Consider the following 19,094-nt stretch of genomic DNA (forward strand, 5'->3'; position numbering starts at 1 on the left):
TGGGTTGGATGGTCCCAAAAAAGAGTACCTTCACTTCCAAACTATAGCAGAAAAACTGCAGGAAAGATGGGAAACTGTCATTTCTTAACCACCTACTGTACACCAGGCACTTTAGCATTCGTACTTGCCATCTCATTTAATCCTCATGACAACCCTGTGATACATTTTATTATCCCCACTTTAAAGATGAGAAAACTGAGGCTCCAGGAAATCAAGACACTAGCCCAAGGTCACAGAGCTACAAAGTAGAGAAGCTGGGATTTGAAGACAGGCCTGGCTGGCTCTAAAGTGTGTGTTGCTTTTCCTGATCCAGAATTTCCTGATGGAGTATGTCTTGTAAATTTCACAAGGATATCAAGAGGTCTTTCCCCCAAGAAAAAGATCCTATGATCAGAGATGTTTAAGAACCACTGGATAGAATTGGTTTCTTCCTTGTTGCAGGACTTCGCAGAGCCTTGAATGTGCTGGTGTGTAGTGGAGAGTGACAGAGCCATGCAGGCTTCCCAGGCTGATTTGGCTGTAGGACCTTTCCTGGCTGAATCATGTGGGATTGGTATGTCCCATAATATACGTTGGGAAACAGTACTCTTAGCTGTTGCTCAAAATGTGATCGGAGGACTAGGAGCCTAAGCACCTCCTAGGAGCTTGTTAGAAATGCAGAATCTTGGGCCCCAGCCCAGACCTACTGAATGAGAATCTGCTTCTGACAAGCTCTCCAGACTCCAGGCAGAATACGTTAGAGGCGCTGGCCTGAGGCATGGTGAGTGAGAGAGTTGACTGTTCCTCTCCCTGCCTTCCTCTGAGCCTCATCGGGATGACCTGGAGATACAAAACAAAGTTACTGACGTATTCCCCCTGCCTTTACTCCCCCAAGCCCTGTCCAAACTGAAAGATGGGTGTGTTCCATTCATCTTTGGAGGCCTTATGTTTGCCATTGTTATTTTATTATTTACTTTACAGTTATTAATATATCACTATTTAATGCATCGCTTATGGTCGTAATTAATAATACATCAATCTTAACTCCAGACATTTACAGGGCACTTTGCAATCCTTTACATAAGCAACACCTGGGCTGAAATTGTTGCATTTTACAGAGGAAGAAATGGAGAAGCGGAGAAGACAAGTGACATCTCCCAGGTCTCCTAGTTAGTGGTCTGTCTCCCCAAAGCTTGTTTAGCAGGTCATGAATGCTCCACAGCCATGCTTTTCACACCTGTGTCCCTGCAATGCGTGACGTGAACACCCCCATGTGGCAAAGCTGCTTCTGGCATCTGATGCAGAGGGGGCTCTGAGTCTGCACCCTCGTTCCCCATCTTGGGTCCTGTCTTCCATCCCAGCTCCCCTGAAATACAGCCCATCGTCCAGGTCCCACGTGGGGCCAGAGCTGGCTGGCCCACACAGCTCTAGGGTCAAACAAGTACCAGTGTAGCTGAGGAGAGCCCCCAATAAGTCCCTTGCTTCTGAGAAACCAGGCCATCTGCACCCGAGCACCCCCAGAACACCGCTCCCTCCCTCCAACATGTGCATCGGTGATGATTTTTCTGGCCACGTGGTCACTATGGAAATAAAAAAGGAAATTGCTGGCTTGGTTAATGGGCACACACAGGAGCTATTGCTCCTGATAATATGCCATGCAAATAAAGGCCCCTTTGTGCCACCTAAAAGCCACCGTTGAAGCGGAGTCCTCTGCTGCCCTTTAGCCCAGTTAGTAAAATTATGTTTAAAAATAAAAATAATTGTTGTAATTCATTCCCGTTTGCTCTAAAAGGCCTCTTTCTATTTTGTGTCTTAATCCAGTGGAAAGAATTTACAATAGAGCAACGGGCGCCTTTCTCTTTAAACCCCAGGTGGGTCACTGAGCTTTTGCTAGAAGAGGCCGTGGGAAGAGCATTATACTTTCCTTGGAGAGAGGATGTGGGGTTGGGATCCCAGAGAGCCAGTGCCCCCCTCTGAGTCACCTATACCATGGGTGATGATGGTGACGACAGCGTTTATGGAACTAACAATGCAGCGACAGGGTTCTCATCACATGAGGGCTGCCTCCGAACTTTCCTTGGCCTCCGTTTCCTCATCTGTAAAATAAGTGAGAAAAGCCCGCCCACCCACCTTGCAGGGTGTTGGGAAGACTGACTGGAAATGACGCTTGCACACTGCAAAAGGCTGAATGGGCCAATGGTTATTCCCAAGGCAACTTTTAGATGTTTCGGGAGGTGAACGTTGCATCCCCATTTTACAGAGGTGGGAGCTGAGGCGAGGAGAGGTGACGCCACACGGCTAGTTGGTGTCACAACAGGCGCTTCAGGAGCCCAGGCCCCCTCCAGTGCAAATTCGAGGGCCCTCTCCTGGGCTCAGAGGGGCTGAGGGATGATTGCATTCTCCCTGACTGGGCAGAAACATGCACTCACTTTGGGGCCCGCTCTCCATTTACCCACTGAGCCCTGGGCATGCCATCTCCCTCTCCGAGCCTCAATTTCTCATCTGTAAATGGGTGTAATCCAGGAGCACGCTTGTAGACATGTGGTGAGGGCTAGATGACATCGTGGAGGGCATGTATGCGCCTGCAGCTGGGGCTCCTTCTGGAGCGTGAGCTGTGAGAATTACCTTTGCAGCAACTGGCCAGGGCTGGCTGCCCTCAGCTTACTCCAGAGGTGGTGAGGCATGTGGGCAGAGTTCTGGGTGAGCTCAGTGGCCAGGCTCAGTGGATGGAAGGGCGTCCCTCTCCACAGTGCCAACTAGTGAAGGAAGGTGTCTCAGCCACCAGGTAGGATCCACCAGTCCCTCCCATCCACAGCCCACAAGCCTCTGGCTGTGAAGAGGGCCTCCCAGGCAGCCCTGAATAAGGTGTGGGGAGCCCCAGACTCAGCCCTTTCCCCAGCACTGGGCAACATCAGGCCGTGGTATGCTGGACCAGGGGCAGGGAGCGCCCATGGGAGCCCACCAAGCCGACCTCTCCTGTCTACTATGGCCTGAGCTGCTCGACCTCAGAATGAAGAGCACACACACAGATGGAGGGGAGGTTGGCAGCTTCCCCCGGGAGACAGGGCACTCCCACCAAGCCCCCTGGACACACTTGGGGTACCTCAGAGCCCACTGCTAGGAAGCCCCTGCCTGCCCTTTGCATGGGTCACTCTCAGCAGAGCTGAGCATACGGTCATCTGTCCATGCTGTGGCTTCATACCCCTTCAGCAGGAGAAGGTGAAACTAGTAATATTTCTCCTGGAGCCAGGAACACATTGGCCAAATTTCTCCGCAGTCTAGAGTCTCTCTCTCTCTCTCTCTCTCTCTCTCTCTCTCTCTCTTCCCTTTGCCTCCTCTCAGCCCACAAAAGGCACCAACACAAATTACTCATTGGAGACCTGAGAACTCCCACTTCTCTGCTCCCTGCCAGCCAACTCTGGTCCCTTTACCCTTAAAGGCTGTCGTTTAATCTGTAAAATGCTCAGGGCTAAAATAATTCCCACAGAAACACTCTCTCCAAGGCCCCACAAAATCAAGACAGACCTGCAGCCAACACGGTGGCCAGGTTTGCTCTTGTCTCTGGGGCATCCCAGCATCCCCGTAAGGAGGGACGGAGTCGGCTTGGCCCTTCTTCCGTCTGTGACATGAGTGTCCGTGGCCTGTTGTCTTCATGATGACCGATGTGCATTGTCTGTTCTCTGTTGTCTGTTAAAATTCTTTGTCGTGTAGGTAAAATGCAGGATGGCACTGTGGACGCCAGCCAGAGCAAAGGTAACCCTTTTGTATTAACCGGCTCCTGTGGTCCCTGCAGCCCCTCCCCTCCAGTTCCGAGGGCCATGCCAGAGGCAGACACGGCCACAGTTATGGGTGCCTGCCGTCTTAGGGGTGCGGGGAGGTGTAGCTATAATTCCAGTGGTTCCAGGCCAAATGGCGGCATCTCCTGGTGAGAACAAGACACGTGCCAGCCAGCTTCTTCCCAGCCTTTGAGCTACTCTCCCCATTTAGCTGAAGCCTTGAAGCTGGTTCTTTGAGAGCCTTAGGAAATAAGGGGTAGGGCCTAGGCTGCCGAATGAGGCCTGCACTGAAGGCGGAGAGGAGAGGGCTTGGTAACTGTGGACAGAGACACTCACTTTTACCTTTTAAGCCCCCTTTTTGTCCCTGCTGTCTGGTGACTACTTAGTATACCAACAAAATGGGCCAAGGATCAACGGGTAAAGCCCAAGCCTGTGTGTCTTGTCTGAATGTGGGGACAGCCAAGGGGCCATTGGGGAAGGCCCAGAGGGGACCTCAGCCTACTCCTGCTGGGAATCCAGGTTGGAGCCATGTCACTGCCCTCTGTGTCCTGGATTCCAGGTGCGAGGCAGCCAGTGGCCCTGGGACCAGGGTCTCCAGCTGGAAGCGGCAAAGCTTCCGTCACTGGGTTTCTATGCCAGCCATGCAGGAGGGGCGAGCGGGTGCCTCCCCGCACTCCCCAGGCAGGCAGGGTGGGTGCCAACATCCCCCCCTGTAGGCTGACCTGTGTGTGTGTGCACATGTGTGCTCTGCCACCTGCAGCCAAACAGCAGGACGGGGCGGCCGCTATGGAGATGCAGCCCCTCAAGAGTGCGGAGGGCGGCGACGCGGACGACAAGAAGAAGGCCAACATGCACAAGAAGGAGAAGTCGGTGCTCCAGGGCAAGCTCACCAAGCTGGCCGTGCAGATCGGCAAGGCAGGTGAGCGTGCGGCCCTGCGGATGCGAGCGGGGGACACGGCAGGGCCCCCGGCTGCGTCTCACCTGCCTCGTAGGCACGAGGTGCTCACTGAAACCCACCTTCTGCACCGCAGCAGCCGTCTGAGTTTTTACACATTACACACTCAGCACTGAGAGGGGCAGAAGAGTGAGGCTGAAAGCCTGGGGTGTGGGGCACACACCCAGCACGGTCCTGGGGGGCCTGAGAACTTGCACAGGTAACTTGCCCTGGCTCTGAGCCTCTGCCTCCTGGTCTGAGAAACTGGGATACCCCTCAGTTTCTACTTCACAGGTTGCTAGGAGGATGAAAGGAGATTATGCGCACGGAGTACTTAGCACGCGGTGGGTGTGGTGGCTGGAGGCTCCAAGACCCTGCAGGGCCTGGAGTTTTGCAGCACAGCCTTTTCATCCTGAGGACGCGGGAGCCATGTAAGAGGTCTGAGCAGGGCGGGGCAGGCATACATTTGGGCTCTAGTGACCAGCCCAGCTGCAGTGCAGGGCAAAGAATGAAGAGGTTGAGGGCAGTGCCAGAATCCCCAGCACAATAAGCTGGCCTTCCCTACCAAGTTGGTAGCTGCAGGTGAAGGCTGATGACAGCCCCTCTGGCCCAGGAAGCCAAGTCCAGCTGCAAGGTGAGCCCTGCCCATCTGATGTGGCCTTGGCCACCCCTCCTGTGTAAGGACGTGACACACACTAAGGCCTCCCCATCTGGCTGCTTGCTCCTCCATGGCTGTCTCCTGGCTCTAATTATAGGCACTGCAGTGTGGAGAAGGAAGGCAAATTACAGGCTTGGCTATCTATATTTAAACTCAGGGTCCTGGTGACAGTTCCCGGCTGCTGGGAGCCTGGCTTCCCGCCCTGGTGACTGTCAGGCGGGGATAGAGCAGGCTCTGAGGCTCCACAGCTGGAGGTGGGAGTGGGGAAGCAAGGGCACAGGGATTTCCTCCATCCTCACCATGGAGAAGATTCCCAGGAAACATGGCCCTGGGGGGCAGGGAACGAAACTATGAGAACAACCCATGGCTTTCAATGTCCCTCTGCCTCCTTGGCCAAGAGGGGAGCTCCGAGTCGAGCAGTTCTGGGTTCACATCCCACCTCTGCTTCTCTCTTGGGCTGAATTCTCTGAAAGCAGAGCTGGAGATAGGTGGGCGTGGGATTTGGGGAGGGGGTGCTCTCAGGTGAGACCTGTAGAGGGTAAGGGATACAACAGGGCAGGAGAAGAAGCTGAATAAATACAGCTGAGGTTTGGGGCGGAATCCCAGTCTCCACCTGCTCCACAGGGAGCTCTGGAGCAGAAGACCAACCTCTGCAGGGTCTGTCCTGCCTTACCGCGAGGGGGCTGAGTTTTTGGACCCTCACATCAACCACTGGATCCTGGCCATCCACTGGGGGTGGGAGGCATTCCCAGGCACATCTGGACAAGAAGACTCCAGTCGCCCAAGCGTAATCCTCCTCTGGCAGAGGCTGCAGGTGTGCAGTCTCGGAGGCACCTGCATAGCATCTGTGGCACATGGGGATGGGCACATGGAAATGGCAAGAGAAATCCCAGGGGATCCCCGCAGGTAGCCGCCTGCATTTGCTAACTCTACAATGCCTCCCTGGCCTGTGGCACTGGGCAAGTCACCTCCCCTCACTGAGCCTCAGTTTCCTCATCCAAAAAAGAGTCCCCTACTATTTCCTCTGCCTGGAACTCTCTTCCTGCAAGTCACCACCTGGCTGTGGTTTCTCATCATTCCTCATCTGCTCATATATCACCTCCTCCAGGAAGTCTTCCCTGGACACCCTAACTTAAGCAGCCTCTCCCTACCTAAACCTGTCGCTTTTTTTCTTTTTAGCTTTATTGAGATATAATTTATATACAACAGAGTTGCACACATTTAATGTGTTGTCATGCGGGGTCTCTGGTCCCGCTCCCCGCACCAGAACGTGGGATATGGTGAGGCGGAAAAGGAACGCCAACGGAGCCATAGATAGGGGAGTCACACCACTGTATTCTCGCTGGCGGCTGGATTGGAGACACAGGAAGCAGGAGCCACAATCTGCCATCCGCTTCTCTGCCAACCAACCAACCTCCATTGGCAGTTATATTAGTGGCCAATGGCTAACCGGTAATAGCTGACGGCCAACTAGCCACAGCGGATGGCCATCTGATTACAGCTGACGGCCATCTCATAACCGAGCCAGCACCTTTCCACGTGAGGCCGAGAGCCTGGAAACTGCTTTCTAGGACTCTGTCCCCACAGGGTACATTGTGATGAGTTTGGACATACACATATATCCATGATACCATCACCCCAACCAAGGTACTAAACATATCCACCACCTCCCCCAAATTTTTTGTGTTCTTTTGTAATTTTTTTTTTTGGGGGGGTTGCTTTTTGGGTAAAAACACTTAACAGAAGATCTATCCTCTTACCCAGTTTTGAAGTGTAGGCACCATGTTGTACAGCAGGGCTCTAGAACTTACTCATCTTGCATAACTGAAACTTTATACCCACTGAAAAACAACTCCTCCTCTGCCCCGCCCCCACCCTTGGCAACGCCCTTCTATTCTCTGTTTCTATGAGTTTGCCTGTTTTAGATTCCTCATATCAGTCCTTCTCTGTCTGCCTTATTTCACTTAGCAAAATGTCCTCCAGGTCCATCCCTGTTGCCGCAAACAGCAGGATTTCCTTCTTTTTTAAAGCTGAATAATTCCGTTGTATGTGTATACCACATTGCCGTTATCCATTCATCGGTGAAGGAACATTTAGGTTGTTTTCTTAGCTTCAGCCTAGCACATCATAGAGTTTTTATTCACAGCATTACTATGTCTGAATTACCTTGTTCATCTTTGTTTCTTATCTGTTTCCACCTTTGGAATCTCAGCTTTCCTAGGACAGTGGCTCCGTCCTCTTGACTGCTCTGTCCCTCCTGCCTGAATGAATGAGTAAATAAATGGTACCAACTGCACGTCTCTGTGTGAGAGCGCTATGTTCACATGATCACTCGGCACACATTTTGTAAGCACCTACTGTGTGTCGGGGCACTGTGCTAGGCACTTTACATGCAGTAATTGCGTTTGATCCTTACGAAACCATGCGAACTAAATGTGCAGCCCCATTGTCCGGAGGAGGCTCTGAGGCTCCGTGAGGAGGGAGGACTTGCCCCAGGTCACAGAGCAAGTAAGTGGTGGGGCTGGGATGTGAGCCAGGATGGGTCTGAGCCCAGAGCCCTTTGGCCAAGGGTCTCGTCACTTCTCAGCGTGCCCCCCACCCCCAGGAGAGCCCTGAGCAGCTCTCCTCCCTCCGTGTCGCAGGCCTGGTGATGTCGGCCATCACAGTGATCATCCTGGTACTCTACTTCACCGTGGACACCTTCGTGGTCAACAAGAAGCCGTGGCTGCCCGAGTGCACGCCTGTCTACGTGCAGTACTTTGTCAAGTTCTTCATCATTGGTGTGACGGTGCTGGTGGTTGCCGTGCCCGAGGGGCTCCCTCTGGCTGTCACCATCTCCCTGGCCTACTCGGTGAAGGTGAGAGGGGAGAATAGCACCGGCCAGTGGATACAGATGAGATGGGCTGCCACTAGCTGGGGGCTGTGGGGTGGGTCCTGGGGCCAGTATGGGGTTGGGACAAGAGTTAAGAAGAAGGGGATGGACACGTTGGAAGCCAGAGGGAGGATGTATGCAGGAACCCAAAAGTCCCTGCCTCCAGGGAGTCCAGGGGCCTGTGGCAAATTGGAGCGTCGCACCCTAGCTAAAAGAGCAGCCATTACTCAGCCCAACCAAGTGTCGCCTTGAGGGGATGTAGGCCCAGTGTTGCCAGATCTGTACATTTTTTTTAAGAGAAGCCTGAAATCTGGACTTAGTATAAATCCTCCTGATTTTTAAACATTGACAGTCATCCCAACTACGTATAAATAGAAAATGAAATGCAGACATCACTGTGCAGGCCCCCACCCACTGCGTCCCACCAAGGCAGAGATCTGGCCGCTGTAGGCACAGGCCTCATAGCCCTGTACGACCTGTACAACTACTCATCTCAGAGGTTGCTTCCTAAAGTTAAAAAGCAATAAGCCTAAAACAAAAAGGACGACTGATTTTGTGAAAGCTCCCTCCTCTCAGGAGTTGGGCTGAAAATATGAGGTTTTAAAACTAGTTCAATGAAGGGCAAGTGGGCCCCTGCGTGCTGACTGTGGAAGCTTCTTAAATGCTGCCCTGATGGCAGAGACCCCTGCCACCTGCTCCCAGGCCCGTGGCCATCTGTAGAGCTGGAACACTGGGCAGGGCGGGCTGGCGTCCTAACTGGCACTGTGAGTCCAGCCCTCCTGGGGGCACGTCAAGCCTGCCTCACCCCCCAGGTCCTCCCTTGGCCCTGTGGTTTTCACACTTCAGAAGGAAGGCTGCACTCCTGTTTCCCAGGGCCCTGATGCCAGGATGTCCCTGCACGGTGGAGGCCTGGGCGTGTTTATAAATAAGGCATTCGCTGCGAGACATTGGCAGCACCGCCGGAGGGCACAGCGAGCGTCAGTTTCCAAGCTGGAATTTGGGCTGGGCTTGCCGATGTAATTTCATACAGAAAACAGATCTCTAGGCAGATGCCAGAAAGTGGCAGCTCTGTGTAAAGGATACGGCCCTTATCGTCTCCTTGTTTTTAGGGTTCTCAAAGAAACTCCATCCCACAAACCAAAGCCCAAACAGGTCAGCGCACAATGCTGCTCAGGGGCCCAGGGCGTGGAGATGGACTCTCTCACACAGCCATTAGTCAGAACCCTCCTGGCCACGCAGCTGAGCTCGGGTCTCCCTGAAAGTCATATAGACTTGGTTTGGGGGCATCACGTACAGATATATTTAGGCCTCCACACCTTCAGTTTGTATCTCTGGCACCTGGTGCTCTCAGCCATCGTAGATAGTGTTACTTATACAGTTACTAGATAAACTTAGTACAGCACCCCAACCCTCTGTGAGCCTGGGCCTACCCCCCAGAAGTTACCATCAGAAGCATAGGATGACCACTTAGATCAGCACTGTCTAAGAGAGATATAATGTGAGCCGCATGTGTGATTTTAAATTTCCTAGTAGCCACGTTAAAAAGAAAAGGTAAAAAGAAACAGGCAAAATTAATTTTAATAATAGGATTTACTTAACCCAATATGTCCAAATTATGATCAAGCCAAATGTAATAAAAATTACTAGTGAGATATTTTACATTCCTTTTTTCACAATAAGTCTTCAAAATCTGATGTGTGTTTTACACGTACAGCACCTTTCACGTCAGACCAGCCACATTTCCAGGGTTCAGTAGTCACATTGGCTACCATATTGGATGCACAGGCATAAGCATTTTTAAGCTCAACAGACATAAACCCTTGTCAGAGAATACAGATGGGCAGCGGCCCGCTGGAATGAGCCAGGCTGTCAGGTTGGATACACAGAGCTGGGTTCCAGTCCCAGCTCTAACCGTCCCTAGTTGTGTGAGCCTGGTCAAGTCACTTTGCCTTGGCTTCTTTGATTGCCAGAATAGATGACAAGAATCCTCCCAAGTTTCACAGGATTCTTAAAACATCCGGCAAAAAAAATAAATGCAGAAGAACGTGTTTACAACACACTGTAAAGTGTGTTGCAAATTCAAATTGCTGTTGATCATCCACTCAACATACATTTACTGTTACTGTTATCACAGGTTACAATAAGAGAAACAGCAATAGCAAATAATCCTACCAATGCTCATTTCTTAGTAACATAAACTGCTATTGAAATTATTCTAATCGCACGCCTTCTTTACCCTTGTTATAAAGAGTTATAATGAGGAGCAGGAATTTAAAAAATCAAATTCCTAGGCAGAGACTAGAACTACATCTGATTCAGCATGTTTTACTCTGGCAGCTTTTCAGTGTCCCTCTTTGCTATCTAGGGTCACTGTGATGGGAGGGTCTGCATGAAGACCGGTGGTTCTCAGAGAATTACTTTGTTTGCATGACTTGCTTGAGACCCTGGAAGGAGCTGGGCGTGTGAAGCTGGGAAGAGAGAAAGGAAGGCGAATCCATTAGAAAATTAATAAATACGTATAATAGGATTCCATTTTTATTATAAATTTAAAAGAAAGGATGTTGATGTGTAAGATGAGTCAGTTCTGAGTGGTAGCATTAAGTCTGCTTAGTTTTCTTTTTTGTTTGTCTATTTAAAAGAAATTTGTGATTTTTATCATGCAAATTACAATATGTATTTGTAGAAAAAAACCGAATCTATAGATTCTTTTAAAAGAAGACAAAAATCTCCTGTATTTCTACCACCCACAGATAATGACACTAATACTCATATTTTGACATTTTTCCAGGTATTGTCCTATGTCTGTAAATACATATATCTCCTAAATGTGTTTACTTTTGGTGAAACCAAAGTGACAGTGAAAACCAGGCACCAGTGAAAGGTGGTACAGTTGAGAAAATTCATAATCAAATAAGTAAACGTTATTGATGTTATGGTATAAAAGAAAAATATTTGAAACAATCAAAAAGAACCCAACCTTATCATTGTTTTCCCTCTTTTTTCCATAAAGAATATAGTATATACTTCTATATTCTAAATTACATATTCTAAAGTATATTCTTCTATATTCTAAGGTATATACTTCTATATTCTAAATTAATAAAGTCAATTAGTCAAATTTTTAAAATCACTCAACTCATAAAAGAGAAGGAAAAGAGCTGTACACAAAATAGGAGCACAGATATCAGAGGCTGTAGCAACCACAATCCTTTGCGGGTGTGGAAACAAAAGGGCAGACTGCATCAGTCCTGTCTCATTTACTATGTGTCCACCCTGTTTCCCTGGGCCCCCAACTCCCTCTCTTCACTGTTGCCTTCCCCCAGAAAATGATGAAGGACAATAATCTGGTCCGCCACCTGGACGCCTGTGAGACCATGGGCAATGCCACAGCCATCTGCTCAGACAAGACGGGCACGCTGACCACCAACCGCATGACCGTGGTGCAGGCCTACATCGGTGACGTCCACTACAAGGAGATCCCCGAGCCCAGCTCCATCAACGCCAAGACCATGGAGCTGCTGGTACACGCCATCGCCATCAACAGCGCCTACACCACCAAGATACTGGTAAGTGGGGCAGGCGCCACTCGAGAGAGCAACAGCCGTGGTGGCATAAAGACGTACAGGGCAGGTGGAGCAATGGGACTCAGGGTTTTACATCCCGCTGATGCATTTTGGGGTGGTCAGACAGGAAGTGACTTTTTCCTCTTTGACTGGATACTTATATGACAAAAAAAAAAAAAAAAAAGAGTGTTGTTTTATTAGTTAGCTTTTGCTACATCACAAACTACTCCACAAGTTAGTGGCGAAAAAGAAAAGTGTTTAGCTCACAATTCTGTGAGTCGGTAATTCAGGCTGGGCTCAGCTGGGTGGTTCTTCGGGTCTCTGTGGGTCTCCACTGATCTTGGCAGGACTGAGGCTGATTAGAGTGGCCTCTGCTGGGATGGCTCATCCCTGCTCTGTGTGGTCCCACCTCCTCCAGGCTTGTCTGGTATTAAGTAACACAAATTCAACTGAGTAAAATTTAAAGATCTTATTGGCTCTATTGAATGAATCATAAATCGGGCAACATCCCATCTATCTAGTAGTAAGGAGTTCCAAGAAGGTGTACAAAATGGAAGGCTTTTATAGGCAGAAAGGGAGGAAGTGGATTGTTTCGGGCTTAGGTAACCTACCCATGGGGGACAGAAGGGGACTATTGGGGGATTCCCTCTCTAGTGCTGACCGGGAAATTCCAGATTGACTGGTTACGATTACATTCCTGGGAGAGGCTGAAGCTGCAGTTAGGCCAGGTGTTAAGTCTCAGTTTGGTGATTTGGGCTTAGGCCAAGGGACACTATTTGGGGCCTGTTGTCATTTAACCCTGGGCTTATTCACGTTGTCACTGCCCATTCTATTGGCTAACACAAGTCGGGAGGCCTGCCCAGGTTCAAAGGGTGGGCAAAGACACTCCATCTCTTGATGAGAGGGACTGCACAGTCGCATTGCAAAGGGATGGATTCGGAGAGGGGACTAATCATAGCTGTTTGCACAACCTACCACTGACAGCGTTGGTGTTCGTAATAGTCGTGGTATTACCATTTCTGATAAGGAAATTGCTCCTATTCCTGTCTCACTAAGCTGCCTGACTCAGCATGCTGTGAGCCCTACTTGGTTTAGAAGCACAGGTTGCCTTTTTGTAATTAACCAGCATCTGTAGGAAGAGAAACACAGAATTGTCCACGCCAGGCACCCTGGCGTAGGGTGTTTCTGCAGTGCAGGCATCCGGGTGAGCAGCTGAGCTTTTTCACCCACCCTCCAATGTGCCCTAGCCCTGACCTCTCTCTTCTGCCCCTGAACCAGCTCGAAGCTTCCTGATCAGGTTGGGTTGTGGAAGCTGCTAGCAGCTCTACTGAAATGGGGAGGAGAACGGGAGTCAGCAGCAAGGGGCCAAGAGCTGAAGAAGGAAGAGGAGGAGGCTCCTGCCTCCAGATACTGAGGCTGCGAGAACTGCTCCCCCTCCGCTGCGGCAAGCAGCCACCCACATCACCCCAGAGCTGCAGGCTGAGGGAGGCAGAACTGACAAAAGGAGAAAGTAGGTCGGGAGAACGCATGCAGATGGGTGCTAGAGAACCCTGATGTTGGTGCCAGAAATGACAGTGTTCTTGTCCCCCTCACCCCCACCCAGCACACACACATACCCCCAGCCCCCATGTGGGGTTCAGGGGAGAGCAGCCAGCGATGCTTTCTTCTGTTCCCTAGGCCTTTCTAAACTAACTGAGATGCTGTTAATGACCTTATGCTTCAGATGTGGCCGAGAGGGGAGCAGGGTGGTTCCCAGCGCAGGCTTCATGCAAACGGCAGCCACACGGGCAGAGTCCCGTGAGGTGGGCTTGGATTGAGATGTATGTTACTCAGTTACAGTGAAAAAGGAGTTCTGGGACCTGCCAGGGGGGCTCAGGCAACATCACCGCGGTGATAAGTCGCAGTGAAGCAGTGTCTCACAGCACTGGTGGCAAAGCTACTATAAAATCGAATTTCCAGATGTCGGTTGACTGAGGCTGTGTTCAGGTGGCTGAAAGGACAGGGGTCAGTCAGTCAGCTACACGTGCAGAGAAGGTGTCTCTGCTGAAACAGGAGAGGGGTTGGGGACCTGGGGACTGGCATCCTTGGTTTATAATCAAGCCAGGTCACTTACCTCTCAGGCACCAGCGTCACCTTCTGTGCTGGGAACCCTCACTTCCCAAGATCCCTGCGCCTCTCTTTCTGGGTCATTCCTAAAAGAACCCGGGCCACATTGTTCTCCTTGGTGTAGGCTGATGGCCATCGGTGTGGAGGGGACAGCAGAGCCCGCTGGTGTGACTAGGTGGTGGTTAAAGCTCATCCTCTGGAGTCAGGTGGCCTGGGTTCAAATCCCTCACTAGCTGTGTGAATGTAAATAAGTTACTTAAGCTCTCCGTGCCTCAGTTTCCTAGGGAAAATGATAGGATTATTGTGAGGATGAAGTGAGTTAGTAAGTACAAAGTGCTTAGTGCAGTGCCAGGCATATATTCAGCACACAGTTGGTTAGTGTTGTTATTCAGCAGTCCCCCATTGAAGGGGATTCCATCTGCAGCAATGCAGAAGCTAGCCAATACATAAATAGACAGCAGGCTGCCCAAGGTCACACAGCCAATTAGTGGCAGAGCCAACTTACAGATACCCTAAAGCCAGCTGTCTAGTAAGGTGTCCAGACAGGTTCTTGATCATTGAATCCAATCTTGTCGCATCTTTAGCCTCTGGTGGTCTTGGGAAGAAAGGCCTAGGGTCCAGAGAGTCAGATTCACAGCTAGAGCCTGCCAGCCACTTGGGGCAAAGGCACACTTAGGGACTGCCCGTCTAGGCCCAAAGGAAGCCTAAGTGGGGCCAGGAGCTTCTCAGTCTAGGTCGGAAGTCCAGCCACCTCCAAACCAGGCTGGAAAATCTGGACTGCAGGACACCCTAAACCATGCAAGAGGAGACAGAGCTGGGAGGGCGTATAATATCTCCCCACACTAGTCTTCAGCTTTCTTTGGTAAATGAGCCTGGCCTGGGAAAATAAGACCCTGGGTAGAGCTGTATTTCCCGCTCCATGAGGACACCAATTCTTCTGTGTCTTCTTGCTGTCAGATTCAGGCTGTGGGCTCTTTGAGAGTGAAAGACACAGCTGAGTCATCTCTGTTTCCCCCTGGCTTGGGCTCTTAGGAAGTACTGGTTGGGTGGGTGAGTGAGGCAAGTAGATCGATTGGTTAATAAATGTGTGTGTGTGTGTGTGTGTGTGTGTGTGTGTGTGTGTGTGTGTGTGTAATCAATGAGATGAGGAGTAGGTAGGGAGAGGGATGGATGGATGGATGGATGGATGGATGGATGGATGGATGGATGGATGGATGGGATGGGTAGATGTGGATCGGAGGGATAGAAGGGTGAACAAATAGATGAGTGAATGGATGGTTGGATATGTGAGTGGTGGATGGACGATTATGCTCTGATAAGAAGCTCAGGACAGGACTGATGCTTCCCCCTCTACTCTCCAGTTCTTGTGACAGAAAGAAGTAGGAGTTGGCCCTAGTCCCGACCCCCAGTGTCCTGTTGGCACCTCCAGCCTGCTGAGCTGATTTCTTCTGCAGCTTCCCTCGTTCTCTCATCTGCATTGATGCAGACATCTTCTACTTAGCTGGTGCCTTTTATTAAAAAAAAAAAAAAAAACCCAGAAGATGAGTATTTGCAAGGGTAGTTTATGTGGATGTTATCTACATGGATTCACAGACCTTAGGGCCCCCCCGCTCCAGCCCCCTCACTCCACTCTGAGACCCAGAACGGAGAGGGACTGTGCCACGTCACCCCGTGGGTACATAAGGTTAGAATCCAGCTGTCCTGACCCCTCATCTGGAAGTGATGGTTAAGCGCTTTGGCTCCACAGTCCATCAGACCAGGATTTAAACTGCAGGCGTCCGCACTCACCACCTGAGTGTGACCCTGAGCAAGTTACTTAACCTCTTTGAACCTCTGTTTTCCAGTCTGTAAAGTGAGCATATAACTCATCCTCATTGCCCACGTTCACCTAGCCAGGCTCAAGGCTGCATACTTCCCCAACGTTGCAGTGTGAAGTGGGTGACATCACATCTTTAATTCACAGATAAGGAGTAGGGGAGGAGTAAAAGAACATTCCCAGGGTCCCAGAGCAGATAAGAGGCTGAGCTAGGACTGGAACCCAGGTCGATAGGAGCCAGAGCCTGTCAGCCCACCACCATTCCGTGCCCAACTCATGTGGCTGTACCTTTCTCCTGAGGCAGCTCCAAGGCTGCTGTGAGAATCAGATGGGAGACGTGTGGAGCTCCCAGCACCGTGCTTCACATGTAGCAAGCACTCCGTCCACAACAGTGATTCCTCTTGTTGCCTCTGATTGTTTCTGAGCCTTACCCCCTGTAGTTTTCTTCGCCAGCCTCTGTCTTGCTTGGCCCTCCACACCCTGCCAAGTCATCAAGGCCAGTATGATCGTTCCCATCTTGCAGCTAAGAAAACTGAGCGACAGAAACATTAAGTAACCTGCCTAGGGTGGTTCCTGGCCACCAAGTGACAGAGTTGGGCCCAGAGAACCCTGGAGTTTACCAAGCGGGCCAGCGGGCATTCCAGGCAGGGGCACAGCCCTGCAAAGGCCCAGAGACCTGAAGATGCATAGCTCATTCAGGAAATGTGGTGGTCGGGGCCCGGGCATGCCTACGGGCTGGAATAATGAGAGGTAAGCTGGAAGGGTTGGTGGTTGCTGGGTAGCAGCAGACACGTCCTTAATAGGCTTTCTCCTCAGTGCTCAGAACCACTCCAGACACAGGTAGAAGGTGGTGCCAGGGCCAAGTCTATAGGCAGAGAGGCCAGGAAAAGCGTCCCATGAGGACTCTCCGGAGGGCCAGCCTCAAGTCCATGCCTCATCCCTCTGAGGACAGCAGAAGCTTTTCCTTGCCACTCTTATTTCTAATCATTGGGAACTAAACTTGCCCTCTGAGGGAAGCTACGTGAATCATCTTTTAGTCAGAAATCGCTTCCCTGCCTCACAAATCCTGGCACACCCTCAAATTTTCTTTGCCATCTCCGACTCTTTGAATGTCAAGGCTTCTACTAGCTTCTTCTCTTTACCCAGCTGCTTCTCAGAGGCACAGCTGAGCTTTAGATGGAAATAGCTCCTTCCTAAGACTTTTGAGGGACCGTGCTTTCTTGGGAAAACATTCTCCTTTTCCATCCGCATTTGTTCTGATTCTGAAACCACCCGAGCGACCTTTAATTTTATATTTTATGAGAACTCTTCTAAAGTAGGTTAACACTAAGGTTAACATTGAATTATTTAACTGAGATGAGTGCTTGTGAAGCTAAGTTGTTGGAAAGTTATGGCATATTTCTGAAAATATAAACTATTAAGAGAAAAACAAACCTCCCTGGAACCCTTGAAGTGGTTCTAAAGGAAGGAGCAAGAAGAACTTTCCTGGCAGGATGGTTTTCCTGAATAAATCAGCCAAACTAAACCTAGTTAGAAACCCCAGGTCCACAGCATACCCCCTTCCGAAACTCCAGTGGCTGCAGTGAGAACCCCAGTGAACCCTCAAAATGTAGGAAGGATCTGCTTGATTGTGTTCCCCATAATCTTAGAACCAGGGTACCAAGGAGAGGGGGGATGGAGGGAGTGACAGAGAAACAGAGAGACAACTCTTGAACTCAGATCTCCTGGCTCAAATCGAAGGCTCAACTGAATATTCAAATGAGCCTCAAAGCCAGCCTGTCAAGCCATGCTCTGGGCCTGGCATGGAAGACTCTGGAAGTGCCTTTGCAGGGCATTAAGATGGGCAGGTGAGGTAGCGGGTAGAGTTCTGGTGTGTGAAATGGCAGGGGGCTTCATGTAGAATTCAACAACTGGTTTCATTGTTTTGCGAACACCATCTCTGGGAGAAGAGTTTAAAGCAAATCACCCCTGTTGGAAAATTCTGATTTTTAACAGAGCTGTTAACACCTACATCCCACCCCCTCACCCTGCACACACACCACACACACTCACCACACACACATATGTACAATGCACTGGTGAGCTTGGGAGGGTCCCCAAGGAGTCTCCTTTCCAGGAGTGTCTCCCCAGGGGTTCCAGCCTGTCCCGGTGTGTGTCCTGGACCCCCACACTGACCTCTGCCTTCCCAGCCTCTGGGAAAGATCCTGGGGCTTGCCGGCATGGCTCTGCCACCTCCTGCTCTTCAGGAGACCTGGCACCCGAGGAGCTCCCGAGGAGGCAGGCCTTTACATGGCAATGCTGGAGGCCAGAATTCTGACAAGATTCCATCCCATCTGGCCTCCCATTGGCAGCACCCCACACACAAACACAAAAGTGTTCCTTCATTCGTTGCTTAGCCCACAGTAGGAGGCAGAGGTAAACAAGAAAGACACAGCCTCTCCCTCGTGGACTCTACATCACCAACCAGTTACCTAGTTAATGAACAATCTCAAGCTAGTGAAGAGAGGCAGGGCTGCTGGGAGAGCACGTGCTGTGCGCTCAGAGCAGGGAACCCCGGGGGTCAAATCCTAGCTCAGCCACTTACTAGCAGGGTGACCTCGCCCCTCTGGGCCTCTGTGTGGACAACTGTAAAGTGAGAATAATAGCAGCCTGCCTCCCAGGGAGCTGTGAGGATACAGCTAGACGAAGCACATGAAGAGCTTAATCAAGTGGTGAGCAGAGTCCACATTCAGAAAATGGTCACTGCTGCTGCCTGGAGGCCGGCTGGTGGTTCATCCCGAGCCTGGGAAGCCTTCCCGTCAGTGCCTGTCCCTGAGGGGTGAGGAGGCGGGGCCACCAGAGACAGCCAATGAGCAGAAAGGCGTCTTCTAACCCACTCAGGACATTGTAATGTTGCAATTGCTGGGTTGTTTGGGGGGATATTTTTAAAGTTTCTTTTTTAATTATGGTAAAATACATTTAACATAAAATGTATTCTCTTAACCATTTTTAAGTGCACAGTTCAGTGGCATTAAGTACATTACATTCACATTGTTGTGCCACCATCACCACCACCCATCCCAGAACTTTAGCTCTTCCCCAACTGAAGCTCTGTCCCCGTTAAACTCTAACTCCCTATTTCTCCCTCCTCCAGCCCCTGGCAGCCACCATCCTATTTTCTGTGTCTGTGAATTTGGGGACTAGTCTAGGGACAACCTATAATTGAAATTATACAGTACACGTTTCTGTCCTTTTGTGACGGATAGATATGTCACTTAGCATAATGTCCTCAGGTTTATCCATGTTATAGCATGTGTCAGAACTCCCTTCCTTTTTAAGGCTGAACAATATTTTCTTGTATGTATAGACCCCACTTTGCTTATCCATTCGTCCATCAATGGACACTTGCGT

General features: G+C 50.4%; 1 protein-coding gene across 12 annotated transcripts in view; it reads left to right on the forward strand.

The window, feature by feature from the left end:
- ATP2B2 (ATPase plasma membrane Ca2+ transporting 2) overlaps positions 1–19,094 on the forward strand; it is a 360,324-nt gene that overhangs the window by 304,559 nt on the left and 36,671 nt on the right. For 10 of the 12 annotated variants that reach the window (XM_019732636.2, XM_019732642.2, XM_019732643.2 and 7 more), the window contains 4 exons: positions 3,691–3,732; positions 4,516–4,674; positions 7,990–8,204; positions 11,543–11,785. In XM_019732636.2, coding sequence (XP_019588195.1) covers positions 3,691–3,732; positions 4,516–4,674; positions 7,990–8,204; positions 11,543–11,785 — 659 coding nt within the window. The remainder of the gene's footprint in view (positions 1–3,690; positions 3,733–4,515; positions 4,675–7,989; positions 8,205–11,542; positions 11,786–19,094) is intronic. The other 2 variants (XM_019732645.2, XM_019732648.2) reach the window with 1 other exon arrangement.

The sequence above is a fragment of the Rhinolophus sinicus genome, linkage group LG10 (assembly GCF_036562045.2).
Source record: "Rhinolophus sinicus isolate RSC01 linkage group LG10, ASM3656204v1, whole genome shotgun sequence".
NCBI lineage: Eukaryota > Metazoa > Chordata > Mammalia > Chiroptera > Rhinolophidae > Rhinolophus > Rhinolophus sinicus.